The sequence below is a fragment of the Acromyrmex echinatior genome, chromosome 2 (genome assembly GCF_024713525.1).
Source record: "Acromyrmex echinatior isolate Ae372 chromosome 2, ASM2471352v2, whole genome shotgun sequence".
NCBI lineage: Eukaryota > Metazoa > Arthropoda > Insecta > Hymenoptera > Formicidae > Acromyrmex > Acromyrmex echinatior.
The window spans coordinates 15,812,826-15,832,599 of NC_141853.1; the positions used below are offsets into that span (position 1 = coordinate 15,812,826).

Here is a 19,774-nt window from a genome sequence, read left to right on the forward strand (position 1 = left end):
ATATAAATATATCTAAAGGAAATTAATTACATAATATTCATATATTTATTCTGAACATTTGAATTAATGTATTAATTGTTCATTTATTTGTATAAGCTACATGTTACATATAATAAGAATATAAACACTCTATATATACATATATATATATATATATATGTGTGTGTGTGTGTGTGTGTGTGTAATTGTATCTTAAATATTCTATGAAGAGATCAAACGTTATACAATTGGAAACTTTTCCATCTTGTACACATATTGTACAAGAGAATGTCATACCTTTACTGTGGAAAATATGCTCTTGTGACTTTCTTAACTTCAGTATATAATAAAGCAAATTATTATAATTGCTTCTTCTGGTATAACAGTTCAGTAGGGCTAAAAACTTTTAACTATAAAATTATTATTTGTTATTAAAATGCGAATACTTGGTAGACTAAATAAGTACTTTATATGTATCAATTATTAATAAAATATATATAAACAAGTGCCTTATACATAAATATTTCATATACATATCACCTATTAATAAAACAATACATATAGATAATTAAATAAGACAAAATTTGTATGAGAATGTTATTCGAGTTCTTGTATCCACGTCGCTAAATTAATACATCCTTTGCCGATGTTGTATAAAGTGTCTACCAGCATGCCGCTCCAGTTTCTCGTTTCTTTCATTGTTACGACGATCCCAGTGATGATTACGTCTATCGTGATTTTGATTTCGATTTTGTCGGGACCAATCGTGTCTGCGTGGCTTATTATACCAAGGATCTACGATTGGTGGTTTCTTTGGCTCCTGTGTTTTAATCTTCATGAAATCATCATCCTTCTCTGTATATCGGTCTTTGAACTCCTCCTCGCATTCTTCTATAAACTTCGTTTGCTCGCTTGTCAAAGTGATATCCGTCATGGTTAACGAATCTATAGTTTGTACATACGACGATAATGAATAAAAACAATAATAAAATAATTAATGAAGATTTTATAAATATGGGAAAATCATTATTATAAATAAAACTTACAATCAGAAACATTTCACGCTTTCGTTCGTTTTAGCTTCTTATTATCTGCTGTAAATCGTTAAATACTTTTCGTAAATACTTTGAGCTTGTTGACTCGCAAATGGAGGTTATGTTCTTTAACAGAATCATCACATACACATAGGGGTGCGTTCCAAAACTCGACTATATCAACTCCAAGTATCTTTTATTTTTGTTCAACACCTCAACAATTGAGTGAGCGCTCGCTATTATTGGTGTATTCTTTTAGATTATCCAATCAACATATTAGAAAGAATACATCAATAGCAGTGAGCACTCACTCAATTGTGAATCCACTATAAACGTAGCCATTGGATGCATATCTATTGTCTTGTAGAAAAAATATTTTGACATGAAACTTGTTTTGACTTGATTTTACAAAGCTACAGAGTCTGTCATAGAGTTGAATTTTACAATTTCATTTAACAAATTCGCTCTTAAAAACTTATAAAAATTAATAAATAAAATGATATGCCCTCGCGGTGTAGATATGTTTTCATGCTGATATTTTTTATCTCCTAGAAGTAATATTGTGTCATATAAGATTTTTTTTACTTCTTTTTTTTATAAAGCTATGAAAGCACATACAGAGCCCAATTTTGCAAATTGGTTTTTAAAAAATTATAACAAATAAAATTATGTGCATCTCAACTGCACTATAGTACACATCGGATGAGATATCACAATGAATTTTTATTTTACTTTTTTTTTTTCAAAAAAATCGCTTTGTATGAGCCTTAAAAAAATTCGAGAACTATTGTAAATATTAGAATATGTCCAAAAACATAGTAACGAGTAATTATTTACTCTCTGCACATTAGATAGTACACACACCCACACACCCACACACCCACGCACACACACACACACACACAACGCACGCACAAACGCACGCACGCGCGCACATAGATATAGATAACAGATCTAAGAATTGAACACTAATTTCAATAAAAATATATATTTCATTTTTTACTGTAATATATTCTTTATTTATTAATAAATTCTGTACTTAGCATTGAAAGTTTACATTTTACGTTATGATCTTCTTCACTGATACGTAAAATTAAGGACACCATATTTTGTTAATTCTAAAATATTAGATTTAATAACAAATGTAGAGTAAAGAACTCTGCACAATAAAAGGAACAGGAAACAGAGAATAGAGAATAAGAATTTCAGAAACTGTGTATTCCACAATACATGATTTTTGATGGGTTGAAATTCTTTGATGGGTTCTATTCTCTATTCTCTCTGTTCCCTGTTCCTTTTATTGTGCGGAGCCTCTAACTATCCCTATTAATGTGCCTTTTAGCCAATTTGCTTATTACTGAATTAATTATTAAATATTGTAGCTTTAATTTTATCTGCTTGCAATCAATATCAACTACCTCTTTTTTTTCAACTACTTCTTTTTCTTATAATATTTCTTTAATTTAAAAAAATTAATACTTTATAATGCTTTTGACAAAAATAGAAAACATGTTTTTGTCCCTATTAATGAGTCCTCTAAGCGGCGATGGCCCTATTAATGTATCCCAATTTGTGTGCCTATCCACATTTGACTCATTTTAACATATAATTTTACTAAATACTAATTTTACTAATTACTAAAATAGGTAATAAATTTAAGCTAATTGTTTATGTTAATATCACATAAATCATTATTTCAATTATATTTATTTCAAAGTACACTCATAACGCAACGTTCTTAGCTCTAATACAGGGCACATTAATAGGGACAAGCTTAAAATCTTGCGGTATGTATTACTGAATTCACATAAATTCCTCATATCTTTCGAAAAATATTTAAAATACTTTAAAACTCAAAAAATAAAATATCTTCGGGGTATCATATGCATTAATAATTTAACTTAACGAAAAAAAAATATTTTTTCTTATTTATGCTAGTTTTCTTTATGACTTATTGAAACATAAAAGCACTAATAGGGACAGACACAGTAATTGGGACAATTATAATTACCCTATGTATAATTTGTATTTATGTATAATACACATATACATCAATAATAAACATCATGCAGATGTTAGTCGCAAATATTCATAACTCACTATATCACATGTCTTTGGCAAACTATAAGTGTGCATTTGGGGAGATGCTATTAGCACTATATTTGCATTCTATCTTTATCATTCATTAGACACACAAAACAAAGATAAAATGACAAAAATAATACTAATAATGTCTCCCCAAGGCATCCTAAATCGACAATATCAAATCACATATAAAAGATGAGAATCAACAAAACTTAATATTACGATTTATTTAACTATGTAAGTTCCTGTCTCTTTCATGCTTCTCACATCCGCGTAAAAATGTAATAATAAAAATATGAAAAGCAGAGAATAACAATAGCACGAACGCTTTCTAATAAATAATGCTTAAAATAATTATTTCTCATTGTCTAATTTTGGCCTACACCAAGACGAAAATTATTCGCATGAAAGATAAAAACTTTCGAAACGCAGTCATAAATATCTGCAATATGCAGTACTTAATTAAGCTTGTCAAGTAATTAGATTTGTTACTTTCACTTATTGATATTAAATTTTGTAATTACTAATGGTAACTAAACTTGCATGGCACTTGCTACTTTGGAGATTCTTTTTAAGATACAAATTATTTATAAGTATAATATCTCTTACAATTAGTCTTTGATCCTTAACTAAAAGAATTAATTTCATAGATACGGATGTGATTTAAGAATTATATAAAAGTTACGTTGTAAGTGCAACCTCAAATACATAGAAATTCTATATAAATTTGGAGTGAGATCTGCCTGCGTCACTAATTCATTAATTTAACATAAAATTTTCTGATTTGTTGGTCCAGCAAAAATCCAAGCATTGATTACTCTGCTGTAAGTCAATCGCTCAAATGGAACGCTTTCTATATCTAATTGATTCAGTAATTATTGAATCAATTGACTATTTAAGAGATATTTTTCGATTACAAGCTAAACTCAATTTCCATTAGAGAAAATCCTCCGTAGATGTTACTGTCGCTTCTATCAATAGCCCGAAATCCAATTCTGTAAGACTAGCTGCAAAACAAAAATTATATTTAAAAAAATATTTTTAAGATAACACAATTAATTGTATTGAGAATGCATTCAGTTAAATCTCACCTTTTGCAGTAAGTAAATCCAAAAAGGTGTCTAATGGTGACAAACGATCTGCAGAAGGAAATGCTGCCAAACCTGAAAACAATTTATGCTTGCATCATAGAAATTATATTTATTAAAATATTAAAATATATATTTTACTCACTGTTATGATGATTACGGTGTTGTAAAGTCCGACTGCTGGTTCGACTCTGGGATACTTCGCCGCACAAAATATTAGCGGCGTGTTCTCTGGCTCGCAACATTAAACTAATTGGATGCAACCATTGATTCAAAAGTCTCTTTGCGCGAGATCTTGGTAATAAAGATAACAACTTCAATTTCTGAACAACGTTTTCTTTCGTATCGCTTATATCTAAACAAAAGATAATCAGTTTATATTAGAATGTATATCTCCTATCTAGATACTTAAAAAACTGTAGTAAAGATACAATAATTTTTTTATTGTATGGATATATACCAGCTAAGATAATCTTAGTGACATCAACTTGAAGTTCAAATACTGAGCGTTCAATATATTGCAGAAACATTGAGAATTTAAGAGTACGATAGCCAAGGTAAGTAAAAAACGACGCGAATCCCTGTGGCGCTGGGAAAGCGATGCTCTCTATGGAGTACCTATATCGCTGTAAGAGCATAAACAACAACCATCGTCTTGCTTCATCCAATTGATCTCTACAAAAATAATATTATATTCGCAGTTATGAGATAAATAAATGCTTAAATTTAGATACTATTGAATGATACTGTAGAATGCCACTGTACAAATTATAAATTTACATTTATTTACTAGATAAATCATAATCAATATAGCGATAAAATTATACTGTATAAAATAGGATCTTACATGAGACTAAAACCACGTTCCTGCTCAATTCTCGGATCAACACCAGCTGTTCTACAAAGTATTTGACACAATATACGTGACGCTTCCAATTGCGCAGCCACATATCTTGTGGCCATGGCATGAACGTGTAACGGGGTACAAGAACCTCGCGTATGTATGGTTGACGTGTGCGTGCCATTCTTTAAAAGATACATCGAAAGCTCTCGCAAATTAACAGACACAATGTGCTCCTGTTTCGAAGCGGTGCAACTTTCCGTCTCATTAAACGGTAAGCCTGAATCCAACTTGATGTTTCGATTACCCATGAAATCTCCAAGCGGCATTGCAACAAATCTGTTAAACATTATTTTTTATTATTAAAATTATTATTTATGAATCTGGTTATTATAAAAAATATTTCTGTGAAACAATATAAAAAAGAATTTGTATTAATTTTATAAGCAATTGTATAAATAATATACATATAGATTACATAATAAATAACAGATAAATATGTGTATATTCCTTTGTTTAAGAAGAAAACAAATAAAGCGAATTTGCATTACTTTTACGTTAGCATGCAATTAGTTACATGGAATTAGCATGAGAAATGTTATTACCCTCCACTTGGAGACATTGGAGTACTGCATCTGGATAACGCTTCTGGTTGATAACAAGCCAAAGAAACTAGCAGTTTTTCCGCAATATGACTAGGTCTGAATCTCAGTTTGTCACTACCATTTTTGCTCAACTGATCCCACAATCTAGTCCATAAATCACTACGATAAGGAACGAGCCTTTGTTGCGGTGAAAGTAACATTACTGATGTGTTCCAGAGTTTCTCATGACTCAATGTGATCTCCAAATCGTTCATCTTTATATTGAAAGTCATATAATCGCCTATGGTAGTAACGGGCAATAGAGATAGTAAAGGAATAGTATCCGCAAGAAGATTTTTTTGCACTAAAGCATAAGAGTTTCCTATAAGAATTTCCTGCATAAAACGTGGGATGTCCAATGATCGTGGTTTCTCTGCGATAATGGACATTAATTCCGCAATAATTTCTATGTCATTTTTATGGCAGAGAAAGTAATGAAGTATTCCCAAGCGAACTTCCACAGAGGTCTCTTTGCGAAAAATCTCAATAAGAAAATCTGAAGGAATTGTCAACTGTACGAGGTCTAAAGTAGGTAAATCTATCGTCAGTATGCTCGTGTTAGAATTTACGAATAGACTATTTCCATCTGAACTCTTGCCATCTGGATTATTGTGATGGGAATTCCTTCTTGTTTCTTTACTAGGATTATCTAAATCGAGTAGGGGCACCAGATAAGAGACACGAGATGGAATTGACGGTGGTGGGCCGCACAATATGTGACAGCAAGGCTCGTGATTCACGCCGATTTCGAGAAGATGCGCGAACAGTTCCGGCACGAATACGATCATATGATGGTTCTCATAAATCGCGAAAGTCGGCCTCATCAGCTTGGCACGTGACCACGATATACCCGGTATAACACAATGTATCACGCAACTGTGATGCAGCAGCGTCACCGAGTATGCAAAATGCACTGTGTTGGATTCATTCAAGGAATTAAGTACATGCTGCGGCGGCTGTACAGGTCGATAAAGATAGTAGTGACAAACGCAGACCATCCCCTTGGTGTCCGACACCACTATAAGATCTAGGGAACAATCGTGGACTCGCAGGGGTATCACGTCATCTTCGTAAGTCCCGCAACTAGAGGACGGCGACAGTAGTGGTAAGTTTAATGGGATATTCAGCTAAAAAGATACAATAAGTTTTACGCTAATTCGACGCTATGCATTTTGCTACGAAGTTTAATTAGCAAGCATACGAAATAGATTTAAATTATTCGGCGTATTAATCAATTTGGCACATAATCTATATTATGTAGATTCAATAGACAGTTAGTAAAAGTTACATAGATTAATAATTTGGATAGATGATATATATTCTTGTTGTTCTTATCAAATGCTCACCACTGTTTCATGAGGCAAGTCATCATGAAATTGAAGACCACTGAGGGTTGGTTTAGAAGACCTGAAATTATTCTCGTCCTCATTTTCAGTGACCACGCTTGTAGGAATTCGTCGATGATGTATATGGTACAGCACTTGATTAATCATATCCCATTGAGCCCATATAAACGTTTTTACAAGTATTTCGGATTTCAGTTCCTTTATCGGTCTTGAGTGACTTACAGATGTATCGAATTGAGCAGTATATGTCAAAATACCTTAAAATAACACAAAGATATGTCAATGATTATAAATAAAATAGATGCTCCAATATTTTAGCTTCATATTAAAAAATTCTATTTTTATACAAATGGTAATTTAAAATTACAATAATAATAAAACAAACAAAACAATATATTCTACTCACATTCGTGATGTATCAGAACTAGAAATTTGTCTACACTCAATTGCTCTTTTTCTCTGTATAGAAATTGTATTCGCACTTGTTCAGATCTCTTTATTTCCAAATCGTGTACTTTGGTATCATTAGTAGTTAATTCTACAATGAACACTCTGTAGAATTCTCCATAGAATTCATGCTCTGAGAAGCGATCTTCCAGAGGATCTGATGTTTTCAGGCAATTTTTCTGTTTCGTCACATATCCCATTAGAGTATGACTTTGGTTGACCGTAGCTTGAACAATGTTCAATACTTTCGAAAAGTGATGCAATACCTATAATCCAATCAATATTAAAATTACTCATGTGACAAAAGATTCTTTTATCTTATGATTCTCACCTGTAATTTGTTGTCAATCTGGTCGTAACGACCGACTACAGTACACGATGTGCATACATCGTTCCTCTCTGATTCTTCCACCCATCCAATAAGTATCGAACCGTCTTTCTCTTGTCCAAGTAACTTCCATTGTTCGGCTGAGGAAACAAAAGAATTATCTTTTTTTTTTTAATAAATAGTTTTATAATATTATTTACGTTGATTAAACACCGAAAATTATCTGTTGTGCTCCAAATATTTTATATAATCGTTTATGTCATTATTTTTATATATACGACGATGTGTAAAATATTTTTATAAAGATAAGCTGAACAGTTAGCCTTGCTACATTCCAATATCATCTTTATCATTTAATAAATTAACAATCTCTCGATAGTTACCTGCGTTGGTGTTTTCCGACAGAAGCAAACATAATTTCGCTGCAAGATTCTCTATCATATCTATTAAAGACAATTCCTGAATAATTTACGTTTCCTCGATTCACACAGTGTTTTAATAACAAAATACGTATGCTCCGGTGTACTCTTCTTTTTGATACTTCGGGAAATTCTAGAATCTGAATTCTAGAATCTAAATTCTAGCATCTGACTTCGAGCCTTTCTTGTCGTCTGCTTGTCGAACGAAGCCGAGTGATGTCGAATCAGTCCGAATCGTTATGAAAATTCGCCTTAATTGTTTCTGAAAGTCTCGAGGTCGAGTGAATTAACATCATCTGTTAGTCAAAATTAATCTGATAATTTCGTTGCTTCTACGTTGCGGTTTTAATTAAAATAAAAAAAAAGAAGTAAGGTAATCCATTAAAAATTAAATTAGACGTGATCCATCTCGAGTAGGAACAAATAGGAGCAGCCGATCCTTGAGTGTATGTTTACTCCTCCTCTTTTTCTTTCCATTACTCTCTATTGATTCTACTTTTGAAACGTATTTTCTACTTTTGAATCTGTCGATTCAGATTGTGATTAATCGTGATTATCGGTTACATCAAAGGAATACGACTTTCGAGAAAAATGATTGCTGGACGTGCGTTGCATTTTGTATTCAAGATACCGGATCGCGGTTTAACGGCGAAGTTTTATCGAGAGATTCTCGGGATGAAGGTAACTACAGGTTTCTTTTTTTTTCTTGTTTGTCACGCGATTTAATTTGTTGATTGTTGGATTATGTGTCTCTGCAGGTGTTGAGACACGAGGAATTTTCAGATGGATGCGAGGCCGCGTGTAATGGGTGAGTAATCACTCGTGACTTGTCATTGTGCAATAATTTCTTGACAATGCGTTTACTATTTATTTTCTATGCTTGAAACAATGAAAAAAGAGAATTTGTACTTTTATATTAATTATTATATTATAATATAATATAAAAATGTAACATAAATACATATATTTATTGATTTATATTTTTTTACAATTATATGTGATGTATTTGCTTTTAAATTCTTCTAATATTAAATGGCTCCTTTCAACCTGTTGATATTTATACATTCAGAACTAATCTAACATAATCTACAATGTTATTTACAATACAATTTATTTTGTATTATATTTTTTTGTATTTATATTTTATGCTATATCTTTTTTTGTTAGTATCAAATGCATCACATTCCTTATTTATATAAAACATTATAAAAAACATTTATTTAAAATTTGTAACATTGTAAATACATTTCTTTTACAGTCCATATGCAAATCGTTGGAGCAAAACAATGATAGGATATGGTCCCGAGGATACACATTTTGTTATTGAGTTGACATATAATTATGGGATTAAAGAATACCAAACTGGAAATGATTTTAAAGCTATCACTATACGTTCGAAGGATGTGATCGAAAAAGCACGCGCAAATAATTGGCCAATACATGAAGAAAATGGAAAATTTGTAGTACAGGCACCTGGTGGATATAAATATTGCATTGTTAATGAACAACCTTCTACTAACAGTGGTAAATATAAAATCAATCAATCTATTTTTAACAATATTGACGCAACAATCACTTTGAAGTTAAAATTACATAAATCAGTTTATGATATTACAGTAATAATAATTTATCGAATAAAGAAATAAAATGGTCATGAAAAAAAAAATTATAATATCACATTTTTAGCAAACTATTATTTTTTTAAATATATTGGCTGTTTTGAATAGATCCAGTAGAGAAAGTTACTCTATTCAGCTCCAATCTTGAACGTACCATTGCCTATTGGAAGGATATTTTGGGATTACAAATATTTGATAGAAAAGATAAAAGTGTGTTGATGGGCTATAGTGAAGATCAAGCCAAACTTGAATTTGAAGATATTGGTGAATATACACATAATATTTAATTTATGTTAACTTTTTATTAAATTTGTAATTATTGTGATTAAGTATTTAATATGATTTGTTACTAATAAATTTTGTATATTAGGTACTGAAGTTAATCACGCAAAATCATATGGACGTATCGCTTTCTCAGTACCGTTTTCAGAGCAACCAGCGATTCAGAAAGCTATTAAAGAAAGTGGAAATAAAATCTTGACTGATTTGATAACTTTAGATACACCAGGAAAAGCTTCTGTAAGAGTTATTATTCTTGCTGATCCAGTAAGTATTTTGCAATATTTAAAATAAAATGCTTAAAAGTACAGTTGCATTTTACAAATTTCATTGTGACTGTTTTCCAGGATGGGCATGAGATCTGCTTCGTAGACGATGAAGGATTTCGGCAACTCTCAGTTCCAGATTATCCGAGCGAAGAAATTTTAAATAAATATATTAAAAAAGAATCAACAGATGACGCGTAAAAAATTACTTCTACCGTTATATTTGTAATTTAATAATATTATTGTAGGAGGAGTCCGGAAGACTTGACCATACAGGAGAGTTAAATCAGTTTAAATGTTTCGTTCAAATTTTGCCCCAAGTTGTTTAGCCGACATGCGGGTCATGTCATATGACATTATAGCTGTAATGATGTAAGAATACAAGGTGTACTATTGCACGACGATAACAATTCTGGAAACAACTAATCAAATTTTGGCCTCTGTGCACTTTCCTGCATATAATAGCACTGGCATATTGGAATAGCCAATCAAATTTTGGCCACAATTCATTCTTCTATTGCGCATCCTCGGATATGATATAATACCTTGTCTTCCTATCATCACTGTAATAGCAACCGATAACCACAAAATTGGAACAAGTATATGAAATAGTTCAACTGTATTATTTGATCAAATCTCTCAGATTTCCTAGAATACTAATTGTAAAGAGATTAATACTTAAAACTTAAATGAAACAAGACATCTAAATAAAAACATGTAAATATATAAATAAAAAATGTTCTAGTTTTGCGATAACAAATTTTACTTTTTATATCAAATTATATGGAATTAAATGCCATATAAAATGTATGTCTTTATATTCCTTATAAAATTAAATTTTATTACATAAAAATCTAGCATTACATAAAGTTCTCAATTCAGTTGCAAATTTTATATGAGTAGAAAACTGATTTTTTGTAATTTTCTAGAAATAAAAGATACTGATGCTTAGACATGAAATGATAATTCTGTTATAACAACGTAATTTTTTAACGTGTCTATGTCATTACCAAGAAAAACGCAATTACTAAAAAGATTGATAAACGTAAAAAAAATGTACATGTATTTATCATCTTATAGCCATCGAGCATGCCAGTGTCCTCAAATTAGTATAAGACTATCGTTTCCATATAATAGAGATGAAGGTCCGAATTTTGCTACTCTTCTTTCTTTTAACGTTTCTTTTAGCCAGTAAGTATATACGCAATAAAATTTTATAAACTATTTTATATTATTACATATACATCTTTTTTTTAACATTACCCAAATTAAACTTTTACATTATTATATTGATAATATTAGGTGTTGGAATTAATTCGTAGCGTTTTTTAATGAAAGAATGTTATTTATTTCACATGAGCATTAAAAAATACATTAATGAAAGTACTTCCCATCACTTGTAAAACGCTACGAATTAATTCCAACACCTAATATTTTAAGTAATTTTTGATTATTTAATAATTTTTTATCTACCTTAAATTAACTTTTTAATATGTCAGCAAAAATAAATAATTTTGCTTGGATTTATTAGACCTTAATCTTTATTTTCAGACTATGTAAATGCAGGAAAATTGAGAAAACTTGAAATCTCGCGAAGTATTCAATTTTCTTCTCAGAGAGGTTCATCATCACTAGATTCCTTTTTGTCAAAACTTTTTAGATCCAGTTCAAGGTCCACTTCTAAATTGAATTATAGAAGCTCGTCAGGCAGTCATACAACGGGATCAAGACATTACGGATTCGGAAGTTCATCAGGTGGACACACGACGGGGTTAGGCTTAACTGGCCATGGAAGTTTATCTGGTAGACACATGTAACCGCTAAAAGGCCCAAAATTTGAATGAGTATTTAAAAAATAGTTCAATTATATTATATGATCAAAAACTCCCCCTAGATATTGTGCTGGAATGCTAATTGTAAAGAAAATTAATTGTAAAGAAAATTAATTCTTTAGACTTAAGTGAAACAAGGCATCTAAATAAAAATATGTAAATATGCAAATAAAAATGTTCTCATAGTTTTGCGGAAATAAACTTTACTTTTTGCATCAAATTGTATGGAATTAAATGCCATATAACATGTGTGTCTTTATATTCATTATCAAATTGAATTAAATTTTATTATAAAAATCTAACATTACACAAAGTTCTCAATTCAATTAAAAATTTTGTACAAGTAACGAAACTGATTTTTTGTAATCTTTTCGTAGAAATAGAAGATGCTGACGCTTAAATATAAAATGGTAATTCCATGATATGAATGTTTATCAGCTGTAATTATACTAAAAGCATTTAATTGTATTAGTGAGTGGTCAACAGGTCAATAACGTAATCTTTCAACGTGCCTATATCGTTACTAAGAAAGACGCAATTACTAAGAAGACTGATAAACATAAAAAAATATATATATGTATTTATCATCTTATAGCCTTCGAGCACGCCAGTATCCTCAAATTAGTGTAAGACTATCATCTCCATATAATAGAGATGAAGGTCCGAATTTTGCTATTTCTCTTTCTCTTAACGTTTCTTTTAGCCAGTGAGTACGCAATAAAATTTTTTATAAAATTACTTTATATATTATTATATATAAATCATTTTTTTGGATGTAACATTACACAAATTAAACTTTTATATAAGTGTTACATTATTATATTGATAATATTTTAAGTAACTTTTGATTATCTAATAATTTTTTATCTATGTTAAGTCAACTTTTTAATACGTCAACGAAAAAGAATTTTGCTTGGATTTATTAAACCTTTATTTTCAGATGATGTAAGTGCAGGAAGATCTGGATCCTCGCGAAGCTCGTCATCACGAAGTTCGTCATCACGAAGTTCATATTCTTCGTCTAGACATGGTTCAAGCTCCAGTTCTAGACATGAAAGTTCATCAGGTAGTCACACAACGGGATCAAGACATTACGGATTCGGAAGCTCATCAGGTGGACACATGACAGGATCAAGCTCTTTTGGACATGGAAGTTCATCGGGAGGACACACAGGATCAAACCCAACTAGAACTACGTCGAGTCAGTATATGATATGGTTATTTTGAAAGACGAGGTATTATTTATTCCAATCTTTCTGTGGTTATAACAGAATTATATCTTTTACTCTTATTGTAGGTCAAACTTCGCATCAACAAAAAGATGCATCTTCAACGTTTTTACAAGCTGAAGGAGGAGGCGCCACACGACCCTGTAATTTTTCCATTCTATTTTTTACCGGACCATTTATTTTTTATTGAATTTAATATGAATATTTTTGTTTCTATAAAGCTCAAACTAATTCCGGGCAATCTAGTCGACCATCAGCACCACATGGCAATATAGGTATTATTAGCATTAACTCTTGTTATTTACAGTTAGAATATATTATTAGAAAGAAAGAATTTTCAAATGTTATATTAGCTGAGATATTATTTCTCATCTGTTTTCACTCGTTTGTTTTTTTCTATTATATAAAAAGTAATATATTCTTTTTCTGTTAGGAACTTATCCTGGGAGTCATGGAACAACAGGCTTTATAACAGAAAGTAAACAAAATTCTGCACCATATAATCCATCAGCACCGTATAATCCATATAGTCCATCAGCACCGTCGACTAATCATTTGTCGAAATCCATTGTTGTACCATCGCAAAATCATGGTATATACTTTTTATCATTTTTATTAAATTTATGCATTTAAATTCTTGAAATTTAAGAAATAATATTTGTCAATTATTACTCATTATGACAGAAAGTTAACGTAAACTAAAGAATAAATATTTTACCAAATATAAACAATTTAAACATAATTAAAAATTAGCAGATGTATATAATCTTCTTGCAGTTCCAACTTCTTTTGGCCAACCAAGCGCGCCTTATAATCCATCACAAGGAACTGCACTTAATAATCCTCCATGGAGCAATCCTCATTTCAATCCGATCCAATCTCACCCATCAGGTCCCACTTCTACTAACATCGGCTTCAAAGATCATCTGCGTCCAACTTCGATGCCGATTCCACCTTACCCGCATCCTCCTTATCCTACTTCTGGTTTCAATTCTCCTTCATATACCAGTCATCCCTTCAGTCATTCGAATCAACCTCATGTACCTTCCTCGCACAATCCCAGTTACTCTTTTCCCGGTCAATCATTTGGACATCCTTCCAGTTATCCAGCGCATATTCCGCCACCCGTACCAGGTACATTCGGAAATCCATATTCTACACACCCCGTTGGCGGAATGTATGGCACAGCTGGACACACTTATTATCCTCAACAACATGTTCTGGCGCAGCCGGCAGCGCAACCATATATACCTGGACAAACGGTCATAATGGTTCCTGGTCAACAAGACAGCGGCAGAGGCTTTGGTCAGATGGTGAAAGAAGCACTTGTGTTCTCCACAATCAACGCCGGTGTAAATAGGCTGATAAATCCGCATCAACATTACGTGCAGAGTTATAGTAGTCCAAATAGTGGTACCAGTCCAAGTAGTGGTACCAGTGAAACGCATATAACTTATAATAATCATTATTTTAATACAGTTCCTCCGGGTAGTATTTCTCCGGCTTCATCAAATACACTTCAAGGAAATGTTCCTATTGTATCTCCTGTCAATTCAAATCCTATAAACAATCCAATTATTACTCCGGGTGTATCAATTCCTACAATTGTCAGCAATGGTAGCACAATATATCCGGTTGGCAATTCTTCCATAAACACAGCTAACAAAGTGGAAACTCCTTCAGTTTCTACTAGCAATATAGGGAATAATCAAGGAATGCCCAATCAAGGAACAGCTATTTATTCTCCGCAATATAAAATATCAGATGACGATCTATTAATGTTGACCGAAGAGTTATTCGTGAAACAAGAAGTTAACATATCCAAGTATTTGACGTTACATCTGCAGAGTAAATCTGAAAACGTAACCGATGCAGCTAAGGGACCGTAGGTTTTATATTTAAATCAATCACAATGATTATTCTTGCCTTATTTACACATTATACGTTTCTAGATTAATTTACGTGCAAGAAGAAGCATATAATTATCCAACGATCTTAGCTATTCGAGCTCTGTACGACAATTACGAACACAATTCTACTGTAAAAGAAACTCGTACAGCAGAAAAGCGAAAGAGAGAGGAGTTTCTGTTAGACATGTTTGTGAATACGAATGTGATGACTAGAACTCTGCGATGGTTATCAGATCAAGGTTTCATCAATCCCTATGACTTCGAGAAAGACACTTTGCGGCGTATCTGGTTCAACACGTTTAATGGTGCTACATCAGGTTTTGAGCGAGTGTTCACATCTGAAAGATATGGTACGGAGCTTCTTGGAGTACAGGACTGGATTTATTTTAATTATCAGGAATCGAAGAATCGTATTGATTACATGGGATACGTTGATACTATGAAGCTTGGCGACGTAAGTCATATTATATTACATCTATAGATGTACAATGTATGTAAAATATATATTATCTTATCGTGTCTTAATGTTATGCACGAAAAGAATATAAAAGTATATTGTACATTTATTAAAATTGGTTATAATTATTTAAACAATTATTTGTTTTTTGCAGAGAGCCTCATTGGTGAAATTGAACTTCCAAATGGATGATATTGTTAGACCAAACGCAACGATATTCGTGGGCACGCTTCCCGAACTTGAAATGGCTTTGTACATGATATGTTTTTATACCAGGCCGAATAATTTATGTCCCGTTTCACTTGGCGGAAACAAGTTTAATATTTACACGCATTCATTTAGATATTATGGGCAAGATCTTATAGATCTTGCGCTTCCTGTTTTCTAATTTTGTATCATATGAATAAATTTTCGGACGTGATAATGTAAATTATTAAAATACACAGTTTGAGCGTATTTTAACAGCAATATCAAATGTAAGAATGTGTGATTGAAATATATAAATTACTTTTTTCAAATTTTTATTCACGTAATGCGATAAATCTTGTTACAATAATAAGAAATATATGTATTGCAACTTATTTGGAAAATTTTTGCGGTCTTATAATAAACATAATTTTTTTTCTTATCTTATTCTTATATGATAAAAAATAATATTATAATATTTAAAATTAAATAAACAATATTTCTATTTGTCATTATATATGTATGTAGAATTTGAGAATAATTGTAATTTTAAAAATACGTAAGTGTTGTAAACAAGTAATTGAAAAATACGATTGTTTTCCTTTTACTTCAGTGATGTTCTCTTCAAGGACGCAAAGTTCAATTTTTTCTGAAATTTGTAATATAATATATAATATAATATAATATTAATTAGTAAAATATATTTTTATACAAAGCAATGTTTCCAAGTAATATTAAATTTAATGAATCTCATTTCAAAAACACATTATTTTGAGATTTTATGTTACAAAAAAAGATTTTTAATAAATAAATCTTGTAAAAAAATGAGCAAAAACAAAATATCATAAGTTTTTATTAAAGAGAGATCGATTTGAAATTGTCTAAAAAAATTGTAGAGAAAGCGCGAGAAATCTAGAAAATACCGTACATATATGGCTTTCTTTGAATATCTTTTAATATAATCTAGGTTTTATACAATTTTAATAAATGTTTAAAAAAATTGTATTAATAAATGAAATATTATTAATTTAATGTTTTAAACTGAGAATAACGCGTTGAATCGAATAACTCGACCAATTACAGTTCTGTTACAGATGTATAGGGTCAGTGGAAAGAGAAAGCCTGCGAAGTATGAATCATTCAATGTTACGGGCGATGGTCACCAACGTCTAGGCCGTTCAGCATGAGATCGAATGGTAGTAGTAGTCTGTCGACTGCGTGAGCAAACAGTGCGTATCACAGATCTTTTCGAGTTTCGAACTGATTGAGACAACAATTCGGCAAAAGTGAAGCGGGCAATAACGAATATGAGAATCAGGACGTGCCTGATCACCGTGATTGTGATTTTATTTATTTTCGGTAATGGCACATGTTATTTTTAAACAGATATTGATAGATTATAATTATTAAAGATTTAATTATAATTATTAAAGTAATAGATGAAGTTTACATATGAAAAATATCATCAGATATATACAAGATGCTTTTATAAATTTGTATCAAGTGCATTAATAAGTTCTTCGCTTAATCAATTTGTATTAAAATAATTTTGTTGAGCTTTTACAGAAAATTTGATATTTAGAAGCTATGCGTTTTGCGAATTATCTCCGTGTGTATATCTATTCTTAGAATGCCAACATTTTGTGGACATTCCAGTTCACTTCATCAGAGTGAGAAGTAGTTTACGAAACTTTGGTATTTCTCAAGAATAAAAATAAACGGAGATAAGCACGTGAAATACAAAGCTTCTATTATGGAAAATCACGGAAGCCTCAAAAGTATTAAAGGTCGATAATTATCTTAATAATCAGCTTAAATTTGATTAAACTTTAGAATATGCTTTCAAAATCTATTGTGAAATGCTCTAACAATGAAATAATATTTTAATTAATCGAGAATCAAGTTTTAGTAAAAAAATTTTGTTGAAATTTTACAGAAAATTAATTGATGACGACGCTCCAAATAAAAAATCTGTTTAAGTAAATTTTCCTTGAAATCAAGTTACGTGTTAACACGGGAGCACGGAAGTTTGCGGAAACTCATTCACTTCTAACTATCTGTAATTCACGAATTACTAAACTAATTTATAGCTCACGAATTACTAACAATTGTGCCTAGAAACATAATTTAGTCAGAAAATCTCTTGTGTGCAATACAAATGTGAATTAAAAAAAACTAGTTATTTCATCATTTAAAAAAATGATAAAGGATATGTTTAATTCATTAATAAACATGTTTGACTTGTGCATTTATAAAGTAAAAAAAACTATGATATATGTATTATATGTATTATAAAGAGAATAACGTAAATTGAACATATGTTGTATTTTTATGACTCATAAAATTGATAATTTTTAATTTGTTCTACATTTCAAAATCTTGCGAAGCATCTTTGAAAATATATAAGAAAATAAAATGTATGGATAATGGATCAGCTGTTTAATTAGTAAAAGAATGGAGGAAGCATTCTAAAGCCACGTAAGATTTACGTATAATGTTGATAAATTGACTAACAAATATAGACTGCGTAATAAGTGAAATCAGCAGAGTAAATTGCTCTTCCATCTTACTCGTACGTCATGCCATCAATGTGCTCCTCATATGGTATTATTCACTTGACAGCGTTTACCATAATTGTATTACTGCGTTTATGATACTAAATTGAAGATTTTCATCGAAAGTCGCGTACGGAAACTGTTTTAACTGTTTTAAGTTTTATGCGTTTGTCAAATTTAATGTTGCATAAACAATAAAAAAAAAAGTAGAAATTTTCTCTTATGATTATAGTAACTTTTTCAGAAGGATTGCAAAAAATTACATATAAACTTAAAAACGACATATCATCATAACATCATATATATATATATATGATTGTAAAACTGTATCGATATCGAAATAATTATTAATAAAAATTATCGTTTTCATTACCGAGAGAATTTAAAAAAATGTAAATGGACTTGATTTTGAATATATCTTTATCTTTCTCTCTTGTATAATGTGCGCACGAATTCTCAAAGGTATTCATCGTAATACATAATATTGAGCCAATGAGTGAACAGGCAATTGCCGCTACATTATATAATAATCTGTTGAAGAACAATAGGCTTGGCAATCTGTACCGGTGTCGAATCGCGAGAAATAAAAGAGGACACCAAGTTCTATACAGATAGCTTAATAAGCACTCAATCAACGTGTTTTATGACGCAGAAATCTATCTAACATCTCATCAATTCATTCTAATATGATTCTACTTTTAATAATTTTCACAATAGAAAATAATTGAGAATATTCTGAAGTTTTATAATACTATAAAATTTGTTTGCATATATCTGTGCATAAATTTAAATTACGAAAACTCTATCGTTAGCTATATTTCGTTTCTCTTATTCTAAGTTACAATAAGTTATCTCTAACAATAAGTTATAATTCTTCTCAGTACACACACACACATACACACACACACACACACACACACACACTCTCAAAAATTTCTCTTCATGATCAAATCGCATAAATGTCGATTTAATTTTTAATATTTAAGTACTGATATACGAAAAGGAAATCGAATTATGTATAGTAATGATTAATCATAACTGACAATGAGACGAAAGATATGTAGTTAAATATTGAAGTCATTGCATATAATAAATTGCATGTATGACATTGTGCTTATAGCGGATACAGATGGTCGTAAAACCAGCGGACGGAGGAGCGGTAGTAGTGGATGGGGTTCCTCCTCCTATCGAAGCTCTCGGCGAGGTACTTCTCAAAGGACAACTCAACGA

The 19,774-nt window shown here is 30.9% G+C and overlaps 6 protein-coding genes across 7 annotated transcripts in view; 4 read left to right on the plus strand and 2 right to left on the minus strand.

The window, feature by feature from the left end:
* Positions 1-44: 44 nt before the first annotated feature.
* LOC105151589 (uncharacterized) lies at positions 45-1,205 on the minus strand. The gene is made up of 2 exons (XM_011065385.2): positions 1,026-1,205; positions 45-924 (listed from the first exon to the last, which is right to left on the minus strand). The coding sequence occupies exon 2, from the start codon at positions 911-913 to the stop codon at positions 608-610; it is 306 nt and encodes a 101-aa protein (XP_011063687.1). The 5' UTR covers positions 914-924; positions 1,026-1,205; the 3' UTR covers positions 45-607.
* A 1,244-nt stretch (positions 1,206-2,449) lies between these two features.
* pigeon (gamma-secretase activating protein pigeon) lies at positions 2,450-8,318 on the minus strand. Its single transcript, XM_011065386.2, has 10 exons — positions 8,176-8,318; positions 7,796-7,932; positions 7,424-7,730; positions 7,018-7,274; positions 5,633-6,798; positions 5,034-5,366; positions 4,647-4,861; positions 4,332-4,541; positions 4,190-4,261; positions 2,450-4,105 (listed from the first exon to the last, which is right to left on the minus strand). Exons 1-10 carry the CDS (start codon positions 8,231-8,233, stop codon positions 4,035-4,037), a joined length of 2,826 nt encoding a protein of 941 aa, XP_011063688.1. The 5' UTR covers positions 8,234-8,318; the 3' UTR covers positions 2,450-4,034.
* A 196-nt stretch (positions 8,319-8,514) lies between these two features.
* Positions 8,515-11,612, plus strand: LOC105151591 (glyoxalase domain-containing protein 4). Of its 2 annotated transcripts, none has more exons than XM_011065387.2 (7): positions 8,515-8,657; positions 8,748-8,892; positions 8,970-9,019; positions 9,470-9,735; positions 9,939-10,094; positions 10,201-10,376; positions 10,457-11,612. In XM_011065387.2, the coding sequence occupies exons 2-7, from the start codon at positions 8,803-8,805 to the stop codon at positions 10,574-10,576; spliced, it is 858 nt and encodes a 285-aa protein (XP_011063689.1). In that variant the 5' UTR covers positions 8,515-8,657; positions 8,748-8,802; the 3' UTR covers positions 10,577-11,612. The 2 variants fall into 2 exon arrangements, with proteins under 2 accessions (XP_011063689.1, XP_011063690.1); XM_011065388.2 differs by having other exon boundaries at positions 8,517-8,657; positions 8,783-8,892.
* Positions 11,460-12,408, plus strand: LOC147910544 (uncharacterized). Its single transcript, XM_087416621.1, has 2 exons — positions 11,460-11,566; positions 11,927-12,408. Exons 1-2 carry the CDS (start codon positions 11,515-11,517, stop codon positions 12,190-12,192), a joined length of 318 nt encoding a protein of 105 aa, XP_087272747.1. The 5' UTR covers positions 11,460-11,514; the 3' UTR covers positions 12,193-12,408.
* A 179-nt stretch (positions 12,409-12,587) lies between these two features.
* Positions 12,588-16,431, plus strand: LOC105151592 (uncharacterized). The gene is made up of 8 exons (XM_011065389.2): positions 12,588-12,913; positions 13,148-13,408; positions 13,505-13,579; positions 13,658-13,711; positions 13,870-14,028; positions 14,214-15,321; positions 15,389-15,800; positions 15,958-16,431. The coding sequence occupies exons 1-8, from the start codon at positions 12,862-12,864 to the stop codon at positions 16,189-16,191; spliced, it is 2,355 nt and encodes a 784-aa protein (XP_011063691.1). The 5' UTR covers positions 12,588-12,861; the 3' UTR covers positions 16,192-16,431.
* Positions 16,432-17,149: 718 nt separating this feature from the next.
* The window catches only part of LOC105151593 (uncharacterized), a 5,641-nt gene continuing 3,016 nt past the window's right edge, over positions 17,150-19,774 (plus strand). The window contains exons 1-2 of the mRNA XM_011065391.2: positions 17,150-17,348; positions 19,665-19,774. The exon at positions 19,665-19,774 is cut by the window's right edge and continues 13 nt beyond it. Of these exons, the coding sequence (XP_011063693.1) occupies positions 17,297-17,348; positions 19,665-19,774 (162 nt within the window). The 5' untranslated portion in view covers positions 17,150-17,296. The remainder of the gene's footprint in view (positions 17,349-19,664) is intronic.

Excerpts from the sequence above, each read along its gene's own strand:
- LOC105151589 (XM_011065385.2), bottom strand. The coding sequence starts at position 913 with ATGACGGATATCACTTTGACAAGCGAGCAAACGAAGTTTATAGAAGAA.
- pigeon (XM_011065386.2), bottom strand. The coding sequence starts at position 8,233 with ATGATAGAGAATCTTGCAGCGAAATTATGTTTGCTTCTGTCGGAAAAC. Across the intron at positions 7,933-8,175 it reads GTCGGAAAACACCAACGCAG|CCGAACAATGGAAGTTACTT; the intron begins GTAACTATCGAG and ends TTGTTTCCTCAG. Across the intron at positions 5,367-5,632 it reads CCAATGTCTCCAAGTGGAGG|ATTTGTTGCAATGCCGCTTG; the intron begins GTAATAACATTT and ends AATGTTTAACAG.
- LOC105151591 (XM_011065387.2), top strand. The coding sequence starts at position 8,803 with ATGATTGCTGGACGTGCGTTGCATTTTGTATTCAAGATACCGGATCGC. Across the intron at positions 8,893-8,969 it reads GAGAGATTCTCGGGATGAAG|GTGTTGAGACACGAGGAATT; the intron begins GTAACTACAGGT and ends GTGTCTCTGCAG. Across the intron at positions 9,736-9,938 it reads ACAACCTTCTACTAACAGTG|ATCCAGTAGAGAAAGTTACT; the intron begins GTAAATATAAAA and ends TGTTTTGAATAG.
- LOC147910544 (XM_087416621.1), top strand. The coding sequence starts at position 11,515 with ATGAAGGTCCGAATTTTGCTACTCTTCTTTCTTTTAACGTTTCTTTTA. Across the intron at positions 11,567-11,926 it reads TTTAACGTTTCTTTTAGCCA|ACTATGTAAATGCAGGAAAA; the intron begins GTAAGTATATAC and ends CTTTATTTTCAG.
- LOC105151592 (XM_011065389.2), top strand. The coding sequence starts at position 12,862 with ATGAAGGTCCGAATTTTGCTATTTCTCTTTCTCTTAACGTTTCTTTTA. Across the intron at positions 13,580-13,657 it reads AGGAGGCGCCACACGACCCT|CTCAAACTAATTCCGGGCAA; the intron begins GTAATTTTTCCA and ends GTTTCTATAAAG. Across the intron at positions 15,801-15,957 it reads ATACTATGAAGCTTGGCGAC|AGAGCCTCATTGGTGAAATT; the intron begins GTAAGTCATATT and ends TGTTTTTTGCAG.